At 50.7% G+C, this 18,951-nt stretch overlaps 1 protein-coding gene across 3 annotated transcripts in view; it reads right to left on the reverse strand.

The window, feature by feature from the left end:
- The window catches only part of nelfcd (negative elongation factor complex member C/D), a 54,199-nt gene that overhangs the window by 15,906 nt on the left and 19,342 nt on the right, over positions 1-18,951 (reverse strand). The window contains exons 6-8 of one of the 3 annotated variants that reach the window (XM_068048064.1): positions 10,685-10,837; positions 4,235-4,365; positions 312-477 (exon numbers count right to left, since the gene is read on the reverse strand). In XM_068048064.1, coding sequence (XP_067904165.1) covers positions 312-477; positions 4,235-4,365; positions 10,685-10,837 — 450 coding nt within the window. Of the gene's footprint in view, positions 1-311; positions 478-4,009; positions 4,128-4,234; positions 4,366-10,684; positions 10,838-18,951 lie in introns of all 3 variants that reach the window. The other 2 variants (XM_068048065.1, XM_068048066.1) reach the window with 2 other exon arrangements.

Here is an 18,951-nt window from a genome sequence, read left to right on the forward strand (position 1 = left end):
TCGAGATAGGAAGAGTTTAAAAAAAAAACTGCCAGGGTTCTTGGTCCTGAATGGATTCAGTGGCTCCTGCTCAAAACTGCACAGGTGCAAACAGTACTGAGGTGAGCCATGATGCTCCACATAGCTGAATAGCTTGCTCACACCCACTATATAAGCTTGCACAGGATGCAAGCTCCTGGATGTACAGCTGCTAGTTGTACTTCACCTCAAGTCAGGAGACAAGTGGAGATAATTGGGAAATTAGAGGTGTGCAGTTTTTGGAGAGAATAGCTTCTTGCCCTGTGAGAAGGGTGACTGAGTGCAAATCTTACCAGTTCCACAGGAGGTGGATCCATACTCGTGAACATCTTATATAACACAGTGATATCAGCAGGATTCAGAGCTCCCTTGGACAGCATGGCACCCAGTGCCTGGCAGGCCCGGGGGTAGGATGCAGCCGTGCCCAGCGCCAAGGTGATCTGGCTGGCGTCGTGGCCTCTGAGGGAAGGCAGTAGAAAGATAATTATTTTTCCCGACAACACAAAAGAAAAGATTGTGCAAAGAGCTGGGAATTTGTGTTTGAAGTGACGGAGCAGCAAGTGAATGGGCTCCTCAGCACAATACTGAAACATACAGATCGGAGAAGTCTCATTTCTGTGCTGAGTTTGATCTTGTTTGAAATGGTACAACGGGACTCATCATCTTTGAGGTGAAAGCTGTTAGGGTCTGAAGTTCTGTTAATGTATGATAAATACCCGGTAGTTCAAGATAATAGGGTGAACAGGTGTTGGGTGTTAATTAGTTAACTGTATTCAAGTGTTTATATATAAAGAGCCAGCCAGAACTGACAGTGGGTGCTGTTAAGGGTGGAGAAGTAAGCTCTGTGGCAAGCAATAAACAATCTCCACCAAAGCATCCTAGTCTCAGTGTCTTCTTCACAAACAGGCTTGGACGTTTCTCTAACAAAAGTTTGCCAGTGTTTGTGTTCTTAAATGTCAACTGTGGCTCAGTTGATAGTGCTCTCACCTCGGAGTCAGAAGGTTGGTGGGTTCAAGTCCCACTCCAGAGACTTGAGCAAAGAAGTCAAGGCTTACAATCCAGCGCAGTACTGAGTGTATGCTGCACTGTCAGAGGTATTGTTCTGCAGTTGAAACATTAAAACAAGGCCCTGTCTGCCCTCTCAGCTGGATGTAAAAGAACAGTACTATTTTGAAGAATAGTAGGGGAGTTTCCCTGGTATAAAAAATGCTGGAAAAACTCAGCAGGTCTGGTAGCATCAGTGAAGAGCGAAACAGAGTCAACGTTTCAGGTCAATGACCTTTCATCAGCACTCCACTGTGTTGAAATCAGACCTTTCTGATGAAAGGTCACAAACCTGAAACGTTAACTCTGTTTCGCTCTCTGCAGATGCTGCCAGACCTGTTTGAGTACTTGCAGCATTTTCTGTTTCTGTCAGATTTCCAGCATCTGCAGTATTTTGCTTTTATATTGGAGTTATCCCCTGTGTCCTGGCCAGTATTTATCTCTCCAACATCACAAAAAAAAATCTGCTCTTTTTCACATTGCTGTATGTGGAAGCTTGCTGTGTGCAAATTGGCTGCCACATTTCCTACATTACACAGTGACGACACTTCAAAAGGTACTTCACCGGCTGTAAAGTGTCTCGGGGCATCCGGTAGTACTGAAAGGTGTTATATAACTAAGTATTGCTGTGATCCAGATCCACTGATTCCTGCTAAAAAATGTGTTCATATGGACATCAACTGAGGATAAGATCAGGCTCAGTAGCCCCCATGACCAAATAACCTGTTGGCACTAACAGCCTTGGTTAATATGTAGGTGGGGTACCGGAGGGAGGTTAACGCCTGTAGAACTGTATCCCAGCAATAACCGGCACCTCCAAGAATGGAGGGGAGAATATTGCTTTTTTGGGGAGGGGGAGGGGCAGGAGAGGGAGTTTTCACATTCCCAAAGCTTGTTGTTTGACCTTTAACCCACAGAAAAGGAGAATAGGGAGAGGCAGAAACCGCAAAAGACTAACTGCATGTTTCAATGCATTCCCTACTCACTCCCATCTAATTACTTCTCAGACTCACTAAGTGACTCATGTTGAACGATCTCCATCACCTCAGCCACAATACCAGAGATTGTCTCCTAGAACTAGGACAGCCCGGGGAACGCGGCAGGAACCGGGGCAGCCTGGGAGACGTGGCAGGAACCTGGGTGGCCTGGGAGACACGCAGGAACTGGGGCGGTCCGGGGGACGTGGCAGGAACCGGGGTGGCCTGGGAGACACGCAGGAACCGGGGCGGCCTGGGTGACGCGGCAGGAACCGGGGCGGCCTGGGAGACACGCAGGAACCAGGGCGGCCTGGGAGACACGCAGGAACCAGGGCGGCCTGGGAGACACGCAGGAACCAGGGTGGTCCCAGGGGACGTGGCAGGAACCGAGGCAGCCCGTAGACACCACAGCAGTGGAACATAGAGAGGGAAGGGAAAATGTATCAGCCATGTTCCCTGCTCCTCATCACCGTTCAGCAATCTCCTAATTATAGCACAGTTAGCCTAATATCGATCTGTTGTTGGGAAATGACTAGAATCTATGATTAAGCATGGGGTGACTAAACATCTTGAAAATTCTAAGCTGATCAGAGAGAGCCAGCATGGATTTGTAAAACGTCATGCCAGACAAACCTGATTAAATACTTTGAAGAGATGACAAAAGTAGTGGTCAGTGGAATGTCTATGTATGTTATTCATATGGACTTCCAGAAGGCATTTGATAATCAAAAGAGACTGTTAACTAAAGATGAAGCTCTGGAATTGCAGGCAAATTATTGACCTGCTTAGGAAATTGGCTGAGTGGCAGGAGACATAGGGTTGGGATAATGGAGAGGTACTCTAATTGGCAGCATGTGACTAGTGGTGCCCACAAGAATCAGTGTTGGGCCCTCATCGTATTTATTAACGACTTAGATGATGGAATAGAAAGCTGCATATCCAAATTCGATGACGACAAAGATAGGCGGCACTGTAGGCAGTATAGATGGAAGCATAAAATTACAAAGCAATATCGATAGATTTAAGTGAACGGGCAAAATTGTGGCAAATGGATTTCAAAGCAGTCTAATGTGTGGTCATGCACTTTGGTGCTGAAAAGGATACAGACAGGGTACTTTTTAAATGCCGAAATGCTACAGAAACAGGGAGGTCCAAAGACACTTGCTAGGGTCCAGATACATAGATCATTAAAGTGTCACGAATAAGTGTAGAAAATAACCAAAAAGGCTAATGGAATGCTGGCCTTTATATCTAGAGGACTAGAATATAAAGGAGTAGAAGTTATGCTTCAGCTATAAAGAGCACTGGTTAGACCACACATGGAGTACTTTGAGCAGTCTGGACACCACATCTTCGGAAGGAATAGATTTACCAGAATGATACCAGGACTCCAAGGGTTAAGCTACAAGGAGAGATTAAACAAACTAGTATTGTGGTACTTGGAATTTAGAAGGGAAGGAATGATTTGATTGAAATTTTCAAGCTATTAAGGGTAAATACAGAGAAACTACTTCCACTGGCTGGAGAGTCTAAAACTAGGGGGCATGGTCTAAGAATTCGAGCCAGACCTTTCAGGAGTGAAATTAGGGAACACTTCTACATACAAAGGGTGCTAGAAGTTTGGAACTCTCTTCCACCAATGGCAATTGATGCTAGATCAACTGTTAATTTTAAAGGTGAGATTCATATATTTTTGTTAACCAAAGTTATGTTGGGATATGGGGCAAAGGAGGGTATATGGAGTTAGTGCGCAGATCAGCCATTATCTCATTGAATGGGGGAATGGGCTGGAGGGGCTAAATGTCTTGCTTCTGTTCTTATGTCATATGTTCCCATGGCAGTGTTACTATGGGGATGGCGAGCAAGGATAGGGTTCACTATCCACGATCACATATGAGCAATGGCTGCGTGGATGTGGTAATGGAATAAGACCCATGCCCATGGATGCGGTAATAGAAGGTGACCCATACCCACGGATGTGTCAATGGAAGATGACCTGTGCCGACAGATGGCGTAATGGAAGATGACCAGTGCCCATGGATGAGGTGATGGAAGATGACCCGTGCCCATGGAACTGTATCCTCAGCACTTTAGGAGAAATGGGGAGAAAATTAATGAGGAAAGAGTTTTCAATATCTACCTGAAAAAAGGTCTTCAAAATTTCCTGAAGACCCAAGGATCTCTTGTATACTTACTTCTCATGCGCATATCTCTGAACTTCCTGTGCTATTCGTCGGACAGCTGCCCCACCCTGTTCCTCCTGGGCCAAAACAGACATTATGGATTGAGCGTACAGGTACGTGTGCTCCCCATGACACACCATTTTCTGTGGAAGTTACAAAGGACAAGGTTGGTGAATACCCCTTAAAGACAAGGCAATTTCCTGACAGGAGAAGTAAGAGTTCAAAGCTTGTTTAGAATGAGCAGTGTAAGCAAGGACAGGGAATCCCTGGACAATCCCCCTGACTACATTACAGACAAGATGATCACCCCTCAGTACAATGCAGAAAGGATGATTCCCCCCTCAGTACAATGCAGACAGGACGATTCCCCCCTCAGTACAATGCAGAAAGGACGATTCCCCCCTCAGTACAATGCAGAAAGGACGATTCCCCCCTCAGTACAATGCAGAAAGGACGATTCCCCCCTCAGTACAATGCAGAAAGGACGATTCCCCCCTCAGTACAATGCAGAAAGGACGATTCCCCCCTCAGTACAATGCAGAAAGGACGATTCCCCCCTCAGTACAATGCAGAAAGGACGATTCCCCCCTCAGTACAATGCAGAAAGGAGGATTCCCCCCTCAGTACAATGCAGAAAGGAGGATTCCCCCCTCAGTACAATGCAGAAAGGAGGATTCCCCCCTCAGTACAATGCAGAAAGGAGGATTCCCCCCTCAGTACAATGCAGAAAGGAGGATTCCCCCCTCAGTACAATGCAGAAAGGAGGATTCCCCCCTCAGTACAATGCAGAAAGGAGGATTCCCCCCTCAGTACAATGCAGAAAGGAGGATTCCCCCCTCAGTACAATGCAGAAAGGAGGATTCCCCCCTCAGTACAATGCAGAAAGGAGGATTCCCCCCTCAGTACAATGCAGAAAGGAGGATTCCCCCCTCAGTACAATGCAGAAAGGAGGATTCCTCCTCAGTACAATGCAGACAGGACGATTCCCCCCTCAGTACAATGCAGAAAGGACGATTCCTCCTCAGTACAATGCAGAAAGGAGGATTTCTCCTCAGTACAATGCAGAAAGGAGGATTCCCCCCTCAGCACAATGCAGAAAGGAGGATTCCTCCTCAGCACAATGCAGAAAGGAGGATTCCCCCCTCAGTACAATGCAGAAAGGATGATTCCTCCTCAGTACAATGCAGAAAGGAGGATTCCTCCTCAGTACAATGCAGAAAGGAGGATTCCCCCCTCAGTACAATGCAGAAAGGAGGATTCCCCCCTCAGTACAATGCAGAAAGGAGGATTCCCCCCTCAGTACAATGCAGAAAGGAGGATTCCCCCCTCAGTACAATGCAGAAAGGAGGATTCCCCCCTCAGTACAATGCAGAAAGGAGGATTCCCCCCTCAGTACAATGCAGAAAGGAGGATTCCCCCCTCAGTACAATGCAGAAAGGAGGATTCCTCCTCAGTACAATGCAGAAAGGAGGATTCCTCCTCAGTACAATGCAGACAGGACGATTCCCCCCTCAGTACAATGCAGAAAGGATGATTCCTCCTCAGTACAATGCAGAAAGGAGGATTCCCCCCTCAGTACAATGCAGAAAGGATGATTCCTCCTCAGTACAATGCAGAAAGGAGGATTCCCCCCTCAGTACAATGCAGAAAGGATGATTCCTCCTCAGTACAATGCAGAAAGGAGGATTCCTCCTCAGTACAATGCAGAAAGGAGGATTCCTCCTCAGTACAATGCAGAAAGGAGGATTCCCCCCTCAGTACAATGCAGAAAGGATGATTCCTCCTCAGTACAATGCAGAAAGGAGGATTCCCCCCTCAGTACAATGCAGAAAGGATGATTCCTCCTCAGTACAATGCAGAAAGGAGGATTCCTCCTCAGTACAATGCAGAAAGGACGTTCCCCCCTCAGTACAATACATGATACAAGAACAGAGGAAACAGGAGTAGGCCATGCGACCCCTCCAACCTGCACCACCATTGAGTAAGACCATGGCTAATCTTCCACATCAACTTCACTTTCCTGCCTGCTTCCCAGATCCCTTGACTATAATAGTGTCCAAAAATCTATCGATCTCGGTCTTGAATATACTCATTGACTGAGCATCCACAGCCTTCTGGGGTAGAAATTTCCAAAGACTCACAGCCCTCTGAGTGAAGAAATTTCTCCTCATCTCAGTCCTAAATAGTTGACCCCTTATCCTGGGATTATGACCCCCTAGTTCTAGACTCCAGTCAGGATAAAAAGCCTCTCAGCATCTACCCTGTCAAGCCCTCTAAGAATTTTAAATATTTCAATGTGATCACCTCTCATTCTTCTAAACTCCAATGAATGGAGGCCTAATCTACTCAAACTCTCTCATCCCAGGAATCAATCTGGTGAATCTTTGTCGCACCCGCTCGAGGGAAGTGTATCCTTCCTTAGGTAAGGAGACCAAAACTGTACACAGTATTGTATGTGTGGTCTCACCAAAGCCCTGTACAATTGCAGAAAGACTTTGTTATTCTTACACTCCAACACCCTCACAAGGCTAACACATCACTTGCCTTCCTAATTGCTTGCTGTAGTTGCATGTTAACTCGCCGTGATTTGTGTACAAGATTACCCAAATCCCCTTGAATATCAGCATTCAACAGTCCCTCACCTTTTAAAAAAATTCTGCTTTTCCATTCTTCCCATCAAAGTGGATAGTTTCACAATTCCCCATGTTATACTCCATCTACCACCTTCTTACCCGATCACTTAACCAGATTATATACTTTTGCAGCATCTTTGGGTCCTCCTCACAGCTTAATTTCCCTAGCTTTATATGGTCAGCAAAACTGGTTATATTACTCTCAATTCCCTCATCTAAGTCAATGATATAGATTGTAAATAACTGAGGCCCAAGCACTGATCCTTGCAGCATCCCACTGGTTACAGCCTGCCATCCTGTAAAGATCCATTCATTCCTACTTTGTGTTATAATCATAACCAATCCCCAACCCACACTAACATATTACCCCAAATCCCATGAGCCCTTATCTTGTGTAACAACCTCTTGTGTGGCACCTTATCAAATGCCTTCTGAAAATCTAAATATACTCTTTGGCCTCCTTATCTCGAGAGACAATGGGTAAGCGCCTGGAGGTGGTCAGTGGTGTGTGGAGCAGTGCCTGGAGTGGCTATAAAGGCCAATTCTAGAGTGACAGGCTCTTCCACAGGTGCTGCAGAAAAATTTGTTTGTCGGGGCTGTTACACAGTTGGCTCTCCCCTTGCGCTTTTGTCTTTTTTCCTGCCAACTGCTAAGTCTCTTCGACACGCCACACTTCAGCCCTGCCTTTATGGCTGCCCGCCAGCTCTGACGAACACTGGCAACTGACTCCCACGACTTGTGATCAATGTCACAGGACTTCATGTCGCGTTTGCAGACGTCTTTAAAGCGGAGACATGGACGGGCGGTGGGTCTGATACCAGTAGCGAGCTCACTGTACAATGTGTCTCTGGGGATCCTGCCATCGTCCATGCGGCTCACATGGCCAAGCCATCTCAAGCGCCGCTGACTCAGTAGTGTGTATAAACTGGGGATGTTGGCCGCCTCAAGGACTTCTGTGTTGGAGATACGGTCCTGCCACCTGATGCCAAGTATTCTCCGGAGGCAGCGAAGATGGAATGAATTGAGACAACATACGTTGTCCAAGTCTCGCTGCCATAGAGCAAGGTACTGAGGACACAGGCTTGATACACTCAGACTTTTGTGTTCCGTGTCAGTGCGCCATTTTCCCACACTCTCTTGGCCAGTCTGGACAAAGCAGTGGAAGCCTTTCCCATGCGCTTGTTGATTTCTGCATCTAGAGACAGGTTACTGGTGATAGTTGAGCCTAGGTAGGTGAACTCTTGAACCACTTCCAGAGCGTGGTCGCCAATATTGATGGATGGAGCATTTCTGACGTCCTGCTTGCCCCATGATGTTTGTTTTCTTGAGGCTGATGATTAGGCCAAATTCATTGCAGGCAGCCGCAAACCTGTCGATGAGACTCTGCAGGCACTCTTCAGTGTGAGATGTTAAAGCAGCATCGTCAGCAAAGAGGAGTTCCCTGATGAGGACTTTCCGTACTTTGGACTTTGCTCTTAGACGGGCACGGTTGAACAACCGGCCCCCTGATCTTGTGTGGAGGAAAATTCCTTCTTCAGAAGACTTGAACGCATGTGAAGGCAGCAGGGAGAAGAAAATCCCAAAAAGTGTGGGTGCGAGAACACAGCCCTGTTTCACGCCACTCAGGATAGGAAAGGGGTCTGATGAGGAGCCACCATGTTGAATTGTGCCTTTCATATTGTCATGGAATGAGGTGATGATACTTAGTAGTTTTGGTGGACATCCAATCTTTTCTAGTAGTCTGAAGAGACCACGTCTGCTGACGAGGTCAAAGGCTTTGGTGAGATCAATGAAAGCAATGTAGAGGGGCATCTGTTGTTCGCGGCATTTCTCCCGTATCTGACGAAGGGAGAACAGCATGTCAACGGTCGATCGCTCTGCACGAAAGCCACACTGTGCCTCAGGGTAGAGGCGCTCGGCCAGCTTCTGGAGCCTGTTTAGAGCGACTCGAGCAAAGACTTTCCCCACTATGCTGAGCAGGGAGATTCCACGGTAGTTGTTGCAGTCACCGCAGTCACCTTTGTTTTTATAGAGGGTGATGATATTGGCATCGCGCATGTCCTGAGGTACTGCTCCCTCGTCCCAGCACAGGCATAGCAGTTCATGTAGTGCTGAGAGTATAGCAGGCTTGGCACTCTTGATTATTTCAGGGGTAATGCTGTCCTTCCCAGGGGCTTTTCCGCTTGCTAGATAATCAATGGCATCACTGAGTTACGATTTGGTTGGCTGTATGTCCAGCTCATCCATGACTGGTAGAGGCTGGGCTGCATTGAGGGCAGTCTCAGTGACAACATTCGCCCTGGAGTACAGTTCTAGGTAGTGCTCAACCCAGTGGTCCATTTGTTTGCGTTGGTCAGTGATTATGTCTCCTGATTTAGATTTGAGGGGGGGCGATCTTCTTGATGGTTGGCCCAAAAGCTCTCTTCATGCCATCATACATTCCTCTGATGTTTCCGGTGTCTGAGGCCAGCTGAATATGACTGCATAGGTGTTGCTAGTAGTCATTTGCGCAGCGCTTGGCTGTTCTTTGTGCAGTGCTTCTGGCTGCTTTAAGTGCTACAGATGTTAACTCGCTGGGGGCTTTCTTGTAGTTCAACAGTGTCAACAATATACTATAGCCACAGGATCCCCTTTATCTACCCTGCTAGATACACCCTCAAAAAACTAACAGATTTGTCAAACATGATTTCCCTTTCATAAACCATGTTGAGTCTGCCTAAATATAGTGACTTTCCAAGTGCCCTGTTCCCACTTCCTTAATAATGCTACTGATCTCAGGCTAACTGGCCTATAATTCCCTGTTTTCTCTCTCCTTCCTTTCTTGAACAGTGGGGTTACACTTACTACCTTCCAATCCACAGACGCACATGCAGAATCTAAGGAATTCTGGAAGATCAAAAGCAATGCATCCACTATTTTGCAGCCAACTCCTTTAAAACTCTCGGATATAGACCATCAGGTCTAGAGTTTTTTTGTCAGCTTTTAGTACCACTAATTTCTCCAAGACTTTCACTTTACTAATATTAAATACTATAAGTTCCTCATGCTCATTAGACCCTTAGTTCCCCACAATATTCAGTATGTTCTTTGTGTTTCCAACTATGAAGACAGATACAAAATAGACAAGACCTATCCCCCTCGGTGCAATGTGGGCGGGCTGAGCCCCCTCAGTGAAATGCAGACAGGACGAGCCCCCTCGGTGCAACGCAGACAGGACTATCCCCCTCGATGCATTACAGACAGGACAATCTCCCTCTGTACATTACAGACAGGACAATCTCCCTCTGTACAATACAGACAGGACAATCTTCCTCAGCACAATGCACACAGGCCAATCCCCCTCTGTATAATATGATCCCAGTTGATCTAAGTCAATAAACTCGTAAGGGTGCTACCAAAGGCCCCATGCCCTGGGTTAGCGAATGGAAAATCAATCAGGATCTCCACCCTGATCACTATCTGAGACTCCAACTGGAGAAAGCATGTGCATGGCTTTGGATGAGGACAGGAATGGACTTGGCTGTGCTGCCCTCCAGGTGAACAGTCTGCCTATAGTCACAATCCGAGCTCACATATGAAGAATAGTTACTTGAGTATGGTGCAGGGGGTGACCAGAGCCCATGCAATTGTACCCGAGCAAGATTTAGTGCCATCAGGACACTGAGATTGTAAGTCCGGAGGACAGAAAAAAAAGAAATGGGGCTTGTTGGTGAGCTTTTCTCTTTAAAAAGGTACCTCTGTCATTGTACCAACTCTCCAAACAATGTAACTGCAAACAACACCTGTTAGCTATCATACTGTCACCTACACCTGACTGGATGACACTCACTGCAAACTCAGGCAGGTTTTTCTCCAGATGTTCTTCGCCTCCATCAACGAGCGTGGCAAGTGAGGTGCGGAGAACGCGAGAGAAGACCTCCAACTGCTGACAGGCCGTCGACACGCTGGTTATTTCACCCTGGTATCCGGCATCTGAGATTAGCTGCAGTGAGACAAAGAGACAAGCGAAGAGGATATAAGAGGCAACACCCACAGCAGAACACAGGAGGCACCACTCTGAGAAACCGAGAACTGTCACTACTCCCACTCTAATCTGTGCTGACCTGGCAGACTATCTGCTAGCTACAGCAGCAATACGTTGCTGGATGCACAATACTTTTTTGCAGGATACCTGTTTAACAGAAGGCTCGGTGATGTAATCTACTGATGAAACAAACTGCTGCGCCAATAAATGCCGGGACACGCACTCAGACTCCATTTGCTGAGATGAAGGAAGGAGGGATATCTGAAACTTCAATCAGCCCATGTCACTCCTGCAATCCCAAGACTGGCTAGCATGAAGTTTTGATAGCATTTCTCTCAAAACAAACTACCCCGCCCCCCGCCAAAGACGCTAACTTGCTGGGCTACAGTTCCACAGCTGCCTCCGTTTCCTTACAAGTAGTCATTTTTCATGGGTCTGACTAGACAATGTGCATCAGATGGATACCTGACTATAAGGGGCATTAAAGCTGAACTCAGTTGCATTTTCACTTTATATCTACAGAATAGCAGCAGGGGGAAATAGTTAACAATCAGGAGTGGGAACCCTGGAAGTTTTTTCCCCCATTCTAAACACACAGGTGCTGAGGGAAACTGCGAGTGTTCCTACCATAGCCCCACAGAGATTGGCCAAATCAGCAAAGACCAAGGATTGAAATTCATCAAACGGCTCTGTTTAACACTTGGCAGTGCATTTGCAAACTGAGCCACTTAAGTGTGCTTGTCCCTCCATTTTTGAGACCAGAGTTTTAATTCTGCAGTCAGAATGGTTAAATGCTTCCATTTTTTTGTTATTCAGTTGTGGTATGAGGGCGTCGCTGGCTAGGCCAGAATTTATTGCCCATCCCTAATTGCCTTCGAGAAGGTGGTGATGAGCTGCCTTCTTGAACCGCTGCAGTCCTTGGGGTGTAGACACACCCACAGAGCTGTTTAGGAAGGGAGTTCCAGGATTTTGATCCAGCGACAGTGAAGGAACAGCGATATAGTTTCAAGTCAGGATGGTGTGTGGCTTGGAGGGGAACTTGCAGGTGGTAGTGTTCTCGTGCATCTGCTGCCCTTGTCCTTCTAGGTGGTAGAGGTCACAGATTTGGAAGGTGCTGTTGAAGGAGCCTTGGTGAATTGCTGCAGTGCATCTTGTAGATGGTACACACTGCTGCCTGTGTGTGTTGGTGGTGGAGGGAGTGAATGTTGAAGGTGGTGTATGGGGTGCCAATCAAGCAGACTGCTTAGTCCTGGATGGTCGAGCTTTTTGAGTGTTGTTGGAGTTGCACTCATCCAAGTGGATAGCATTCCAACACACTCCTGACTTGAGCCTTGTAGATGGTGGATCGGCTTTGGGGAGACAAGAGGGGAGTTACTCACCACAGAATTCCCAGCCTCTGACCTGCTCTTGCAGCTACAGCATTTATGTGGCTGGTCCAATTCACTTTCTGGTCAATGGTGACACTCAGGATGTTGATAGTGGGGGATTCAGCAATGGTAATGCTACTGAATGTCAAGGGAAGATGATTAGATTCTCTCTTATTTGGGATTGTCAATGCCTGGCACTTGTATGCCGCGAATGTTACTTACCACTTATCAGCCCAAGCCTGGATGTTGTCCAGGTCTTGCTGCATATGGACATGGGCTGATTCAGTATCTCAGGAGTCATGAATTGTGCAATCATCAGCAAACATCTGCACTTCTGACCTTATGATGGAGGGAAGGTCATTGATGAAGCTGCTGAAGATGGTTGGGCCCTGAGGAACTCCTGCAGTGATGTCCTGGAACTGAGATGGAACCATCCGAAATGTAATACATTTGTAAACCTTCCACAACACAAAGATAGCTATACCTCAGAACTAATAATTTCTCCAGCTCAGGGCAGTTTGAATATTAAATGGAAATGCCACAATGACCATTTGGGCATGGTAGAAGGCCACATGGACATGACAGTGTACAGCAGGGTTGTCCAACCTTTTCACGAGGGGCCACATTATAATTTTTATCTTACATAGAGGGCAGAGAAGACAATTTTGGAAAGATAAAATCATACAAAATATATCTTATCAAAACAACAAATGTGCATTTTTGTGAAGAAGCTTGATATATTAATTTATTGACTTACTTTCAATTCATGATGTTGGACACTGATTAACTGAGATAACGCACATTTCTTTGCTTGCACAAGTAGTCAATGTTTGCTCGCACACCTATTGTAGTGATGTGGAATATTCCAGATAGATGTCCATCTGTCAGGAGTGATCTTGATCACTCTCTCCCTCACTTCCACCCCGTGTCCCCCCACTGTGTTCCTACCTCTGTGTTGTCCTCGTGCTCTATGCCCCTCCATCTCATTCTCTTTGTCCTCTCTCTTCCCCTTCTGCCCAACACTCCCCCCACCCTCCGTCTCCCTTCCCCGTCTCTGCTCCCCTTCACCCCCTCCGACTCCGCTCCCCCTTAATCTCTCTCTCTGGCCCCCCTACCCTCCCACTCTCTAGCCCCCCTCCCCTCTCTCTCTCTCTCTGGCCCCCCTCCCTCTCTCTCTCTGGCCTCCCCTCCCCCTCCCCTCTCTCTCTCTCTGGGCCCCCCCTCCTCTCTCTCTCCTTCTCTCTGGCCCCCCTCCCTCTCTCTCTCTCTCTCTCTCTCTCTGGCCACCCCCCCCCCCCTTTCCTCTCTCTCTCTGGCCACCCCTCCCCTCTCTCTCTGGCCCCCCTACCCTCCCACTCTCTAGCCCCCCTCCCCTCTCTCTCTCTGCCCCCCCTCCCTCTCTCTCTCTGGCCTCCCCTCCCCCTCCCTCTCCCTCTGCCCCCCCCCCCCCTCTCTCTATCTCTCTCTCTTTCTCTCTGGCCCCCGCCCCCCCTCCTCTCTCTCTCTCTCTCTCTCTCTGGCCACCCCTCCTCTCTCTCTCTCTGGCCCCCCCCTCCTCTCGCTCTCCTTCTCTCTGCCCCCCCCCTCTCTCTCTCTCTCTCTCTCTCTTTCTCTCTGGCCCCCCCCCCCCTCCTCTCTCTCTCTCTGGCCCCCCCCTCCTCTCGCTCTCCTTCTCTCTGGCCCCCCTCCCTCTCTCTCTCTCTGGCCAACCCCCCCTTTCCTCTCTCTCTCTGGCCCCCCCTCCCCTCTCTCTCTGGCCCTCCCCTCCCCTCTCTCTCTGGCCCTCCCCTCCCCTCTCTCTCTGGTCCCCCCCCCCCCCTCTCTCTCTCTCTCTTTCCCTCTTTCTCTCTGGCCCCCCCTCCTCCCTCTCTCTCTCTCTCTGGCCACCCCTCCTCTCTCTCTCTCTCTCTGCCCCCCCCCCCCCCTCCTCTCTCTCTCGCTCTCTCTGGCCCCCCTCCCTCCTCTCTCTCTCTCTGGCCCCCCCTCCTCTCCCTCTCTGACACCCCCCCTCCCTCTCTCTCTCTCTGACCCCCCCCTCCTCCCTCTCTCTCTGACCCCCCCCCTCCTCCCTCTCTCTCTGCCCCCCCCTCTCTCTCTCTCTCTCTCTCTCTGGTCCCCCTCTTCTCTCTCTCTGCCCCCCCCTCCTCTCTCTCTCTCTTTCTGACCCTCCTCTTCTCTCTCTCTTTCTGACCCCCCTCTTCTCTCTCTCTCTTTCTGACCCCCCTCCTCTCTCTCTCTCTCTTTGTGACCCCCCTCCTTTCTCTCTCTCTCTTTCTGACCCCCCTCTTCTCTCTCTCTCTTTCTGACCCCCCTCCTCTCTCTCTCTCTCTTTGTGACCCCCCTCCTCTCTCGCTCTCTCTTTGAGCCCCTCCTCCTCTCTCGCTCTCTCTTTGAGCCCCTCCTCTCACTCTCTCTCTTTTTCTGACCCCCCCCCCACTCCTCTCTCTCTCTCTCTTTCTGACCCCCCTCCTCTCACTCTCTCTCTCTTTCTGACCCCCCCCCTCCTCTCTCTCTCTCTCTCTTTCTGACCCCCCCTCCTCTCTCTCTCTCTCTCTCTCTCTTTCTGACCCCCCCTCCTCTCCCTCTCTGACCCCCCCTCCCTCTCTCTCACACTCTCTGGCCCCCCCACATCCCTCAGGCCCCCCCTCCTCTCTCTCTCTCTCTGGCCACCCCCCCTCCTCTATCTCTGCCCCCCCCCCCCCTCCCTTTCTCTCTCTCTCTGGCGCCCCACCCCTCTCTCTCTCTCTCTCTCTCTCTCTATCCCCCCCCTTCCTCTTTCTCTCTCTGGTCCCCCCTCCTCTCTCTCTCTCTGGTCCCCCCTCCTCTCTCTCTCTCTGGTCCCCCCTCCTCTCTCTCTCTCTCTCTGGGCCCCCTCCCCTTTATCTCTCTCTCTTCTCTCTCCTCTCTGGCGCACCACCCCTCTCTCTCTCTCTCTGCCCCCCCCCCCCCCTCCTTCTCTCTCTCTCTCTCTCTCTCTCTCAGTCCTCCCCCAGTCTCTCTCCCTCTCTCGGGGCCCCCACTCCCCTCTCCCTCTCTCTCTCTCTCTGTCTGTTCCCCTCTCCCTCTCTCTCTCTGTTCCCCTCTCCCTCTGTCTGTTCCCCTCTCCCCCTCTCTCTCTGTCTGTTCCCCTCTCCCCCTCTCTCTCTGTCTGTTCCCCTCTCCCCCTCTCTCTCTGTCTGTTCCCCTCTCCCCCTCTCTCTCTGTCCCCTTCTCCCTCTCTCTCTCTGTCTGTTCCCCTCTCCCTCTCTCTCTGTCTGTTCCCCTCTCCCTCTCTCTCTGTCTGTTCCCCTCTCCCTCTCTCTCTGTCTGTTCCCCTCTCCCTCTCTCTCTCTCTCTCTATCTGTTCCCCTCTCCCTCTCTCTCTCTCTCTCTATCTGTTCCCCTCTCCCTCTCTCTCTCTCTCTCTATCTGTTCCCCTCTCCCTCTCTCTCTCTCTCTATCTGTTCCCCTCTCCCTCTCTCTCTCTCTCTCTATCTGTTCCCCTCTCCCTCTCTCTCTCTCTCTCTCTATCTGTTCCCCTCTCCCTCTCTCTCTCTCTCTCTCTGTCTGTTCCCCTCTCCCCCTCTCTCTCTGTCTGTTCCCCTCTCCCCCTCTCTCTCTGTCCCCTTCTCCCTCTCTCTCTCTGTCTGTTCCCCTCTCCCTCTCTCTCTGTCTGTTCCCCTCTCCCTCTCCCTCTCTCTGTTCCCCTCTCCCTCTCTCTCTGTCTGTTCCCCTCTCCCTCTCTCTCTATCTGTTCCCCTCTCCCTCTCTCTCTCTCTCTCTCTATCTGTTCCCCTCTCCCTCTCTCTCTCTCTCTCTATCTGTTCCCCTCTCCCTCTCTCTCTCTCTCTCTATCTGTTCCCCTCTCCCTCTCTCTCTCTCTCTCTATCTGTTCCCCTCTCCCTCTCTCTCTCTCTCTATCTGTTCCCCTCTCCCTCTCTCTCTCTCTCTCTATCTGTTCCCCTCTCCCTCGCTCTCTCTCTCTCTCTATCTGTTCCCCTCTCCCTCTCTCTCTCTCTCTCTCTATCTGTTCCCCTCTCCCTCTCTCTCTCTCTCTATCTGTTCCCCTCTCCCTCTCTCTCTCTCTGTTCCCCTCTCCCTCTCTCTCTCTCTGTTCCCCTCTCCCTCTCTCTCTCTCTGTTCCCCTCTCCCTCTCTCTCTCTCTGTTCCCCTCTCCCTCTCTCTCTCTCTGTTCCCCTCTCCCTCTCTCTCTCTCTGTTCCCCTCTCCCTCTCTCTCTCTCTGTTCCCCTCTCCCTCTCCCTCTCTCTGTTCCCCTCTCCCTCTCTCTGTTCCCCTCTCCCTCTCTCTGTTCCCCTCTCCCTCTCTCTCTCTCTGTTCCCCTCTCCCCCTCTGTTCCCCTCTCCCCCTCTGTTCCCCTCTGTTCCCCTCTCCCTCTCTGTCTGTTCCCCTCTCCCTCTCTGTCTGTTCCCCTCTCCCTCTCTGTCTGTTCCCCTCTCCCTCTCTGTCTGTTCCCCTCTCCCTCTCTGTCTCTGTCTGTTCCCCTCTCCCTCTCTGTCTCTGTCTGTTCCTCTCTCCCTCTCTGTCTCTGTCTGTTCCTCTCTCCCTCTCTCTCTCTGTCTGTTCCTCTCTCCCTCTCTCTCTCTCTGTTCCCCTCTCCCTCTCTCTCTCTCTCTCTCTCTGTTCCCCTCTCCCTCTCTCTCTCTCTCTGTTCCCCTCTCCGTCTGTTCCCCTCCCTCTCTCCCTCTCTTTCTCTCTGTCTGTTCCCCTCTCTCCCTCCCTCTGTTCCCCTCTCCCTCTCTCTCTCTGTCTTTCTGTTCCCCTCTCCCTCTCTCTCTCTCTGTCTTTCTGTTCCCCTCTCCCTCTCTCTCTCTCTCTCTGTCTTTCTGTTCCCCTCTCTCTCTCCCTCTGTTCCCCTCTCCCTCCCTCTGTTCCCGTCTCCCTCTCTCTCTCTGTCTTTCTGTTCCCCTCTCCCTCTCTCTCTGTCTTTCTGTTCCCCTCTCCCTCTCTCTCTCTCTGTCTTTCTGTTCCCCTCTCCCTCTCTCTCTCTCACTGTCTTTCTGTTCCCCTCTCCCTCTCTCTCTCTCACTGTCTTTCTGTTCCCCTCTCCCTCTCTCTCTCTCTGTCTTTCTGTTCCCCTCTCCCTCTCTCTCTCTCTGTCTTTCTGTTCCCCTCTCCCTCTCTCTCTCTCTGTCTTTCTGTTCCCCTCTCCCTCTCTCTCTCTGTCTTTCTGTTCCCCTCTCCCTCTCTCTCTCTGTCTTTCTGTTCCCCTCTCCCTCTCTCTCTCTGTCTTTCTGTTCCCCTCTCTCTCTCTCTCTGTCTGTTCCCCTCTCTCTCTCTCTCTGTCTGTTCCCCTCTCTCTCTCTGTTCCCCTCTCCCTCTCTCTCTGTCTGTTCCCCTCTCCCTCTCTCTCTGTCTGTTCCCCTCTCCCTCTCTCTCTGTCTGTTCCCCTCTCTCTCTCTCTGTCTGTTCCCCTCTCTCTCTCTCTCTCTCTCTCTCTCTCTGTTCCCCTCTCCCTCCCTCTGTTCCCCTCTCCCTCCCTCTGTTCCCCTCTCCCTCCCTCTGTTCCCCTCTCCCTCCCTCTGTTCCCCTCTCCCTCCCTCTGTTCCCCTCTCCCTCCCTCTGTTCCCCTCTCCCTCCCTCTGTTCCCCTCTCCCTCTCCCTCCCTCTGTTCCCCTCTCCCTCCCTCTGTTCCCCTCTCCCTCCCTCTGTTCCCCTCTCCCTCCCTCTGTTCCCCTCTCCCTCCCTCTGTTCCCCTCTCCCTCCCTCTGTTCCCCTCTCCCTCCCTCTGTGTTTCCCTCACCCTCTCTCGCTCTCTCTGTTTCCCTCACCCTCTCTCGCTCTCTCTGTTCCCCTCTCCCTCTCTCGCTCTCTCTGTTCCCCTCTCCCTCTCTCGCTCTCTCTGTTCCCCTCTCCCTCTCTCGCTCTCTCTGTTCCCCTCTCCCTCTCTCGCTCTCTCTGTTCCCCTCTCCCTCTCTCGCTCTCTCTGTTCCCCTCTCCCTCTCTCGCTCTCTCTGTTCCCCTCTCCCTCTCTCGCTCTCTCTGTTCCCCTCTCCCTCTCTCGCTCTCTCTGTTCCCCTCTCCCTCTCTCGCTCTCTCTGTTCCCCTCTCCCTCTCTCGCTCTCTCTGTTCCCCTCTCCCTCTCTCGCTCTCTCTGTTCCCCTCTCCCTCTCTCGCTCTCTCTGTTCCCCTCTCCCTCTCTCGCTCTCTCTGTTCCCCTCTCCCTCTCTCGCTCTCTCTGTTCCCCTCTCCCTCTCTCGCTCTCTCTGTTCCCCTCTCCCTCTCTCGCTCTCTCTGTTCCCCTCTCCCTCTCTCGCTCTCTCTGTTCCCCTCTCCCTCTCTCGCTCTCTCTGTTCCCCTCTCCCTCTCTCGCTCTCTCTGTTCCCCTCTCCCTCTCTCGCTCTCTCTGTTCCCCTCTCCCTCTCTCGCTCTCTCTGTTCCCCTCTCCCTCTCTCGCTCTCTCTGTTCCCCTCTCCCTCTCTCTCTGTTCCCCTCTCCCTCTCTCTCTGTTCCCCTCTCCCTCTCTCTCTGTTCCCCTCTCCCTCTCTCTCTGTTCCCCTCTCCCTCTCTCTCTGTTCCCCTCTCCCTCTCTCTCTGTTCCCCTCTCCCTCTCTCTCTGTTCCCCTCTCCCTCTCTCTCTGTTCCCCTCTCCCTCTCTCGCTCTCTCTGGCCCCCCCTCCCTCTCTCGCTCTCTCTGGCCCCCCCCCCCTCCCTCTCTCTCTCTGTCTGTTCCCCTCTCCCTCTCTCTCTCTGTCTGTTCCCCTCTC

The sequence above is a fragment of the Heterodontus francisci genome, chromosome 16 (genome assembly GCF_036365525.1).
Source record: "Heterodontus francisci isolate sHetFra1 chromosome 16, sHetFra1.hap1, whole genome shotgun sequence".
NCBI lineage: Eukaryota > Metazoa > Chordata > Chondrichthyes > Heterodontiformes > Heterodontidae > Heterodontus > Heterodontus francisci.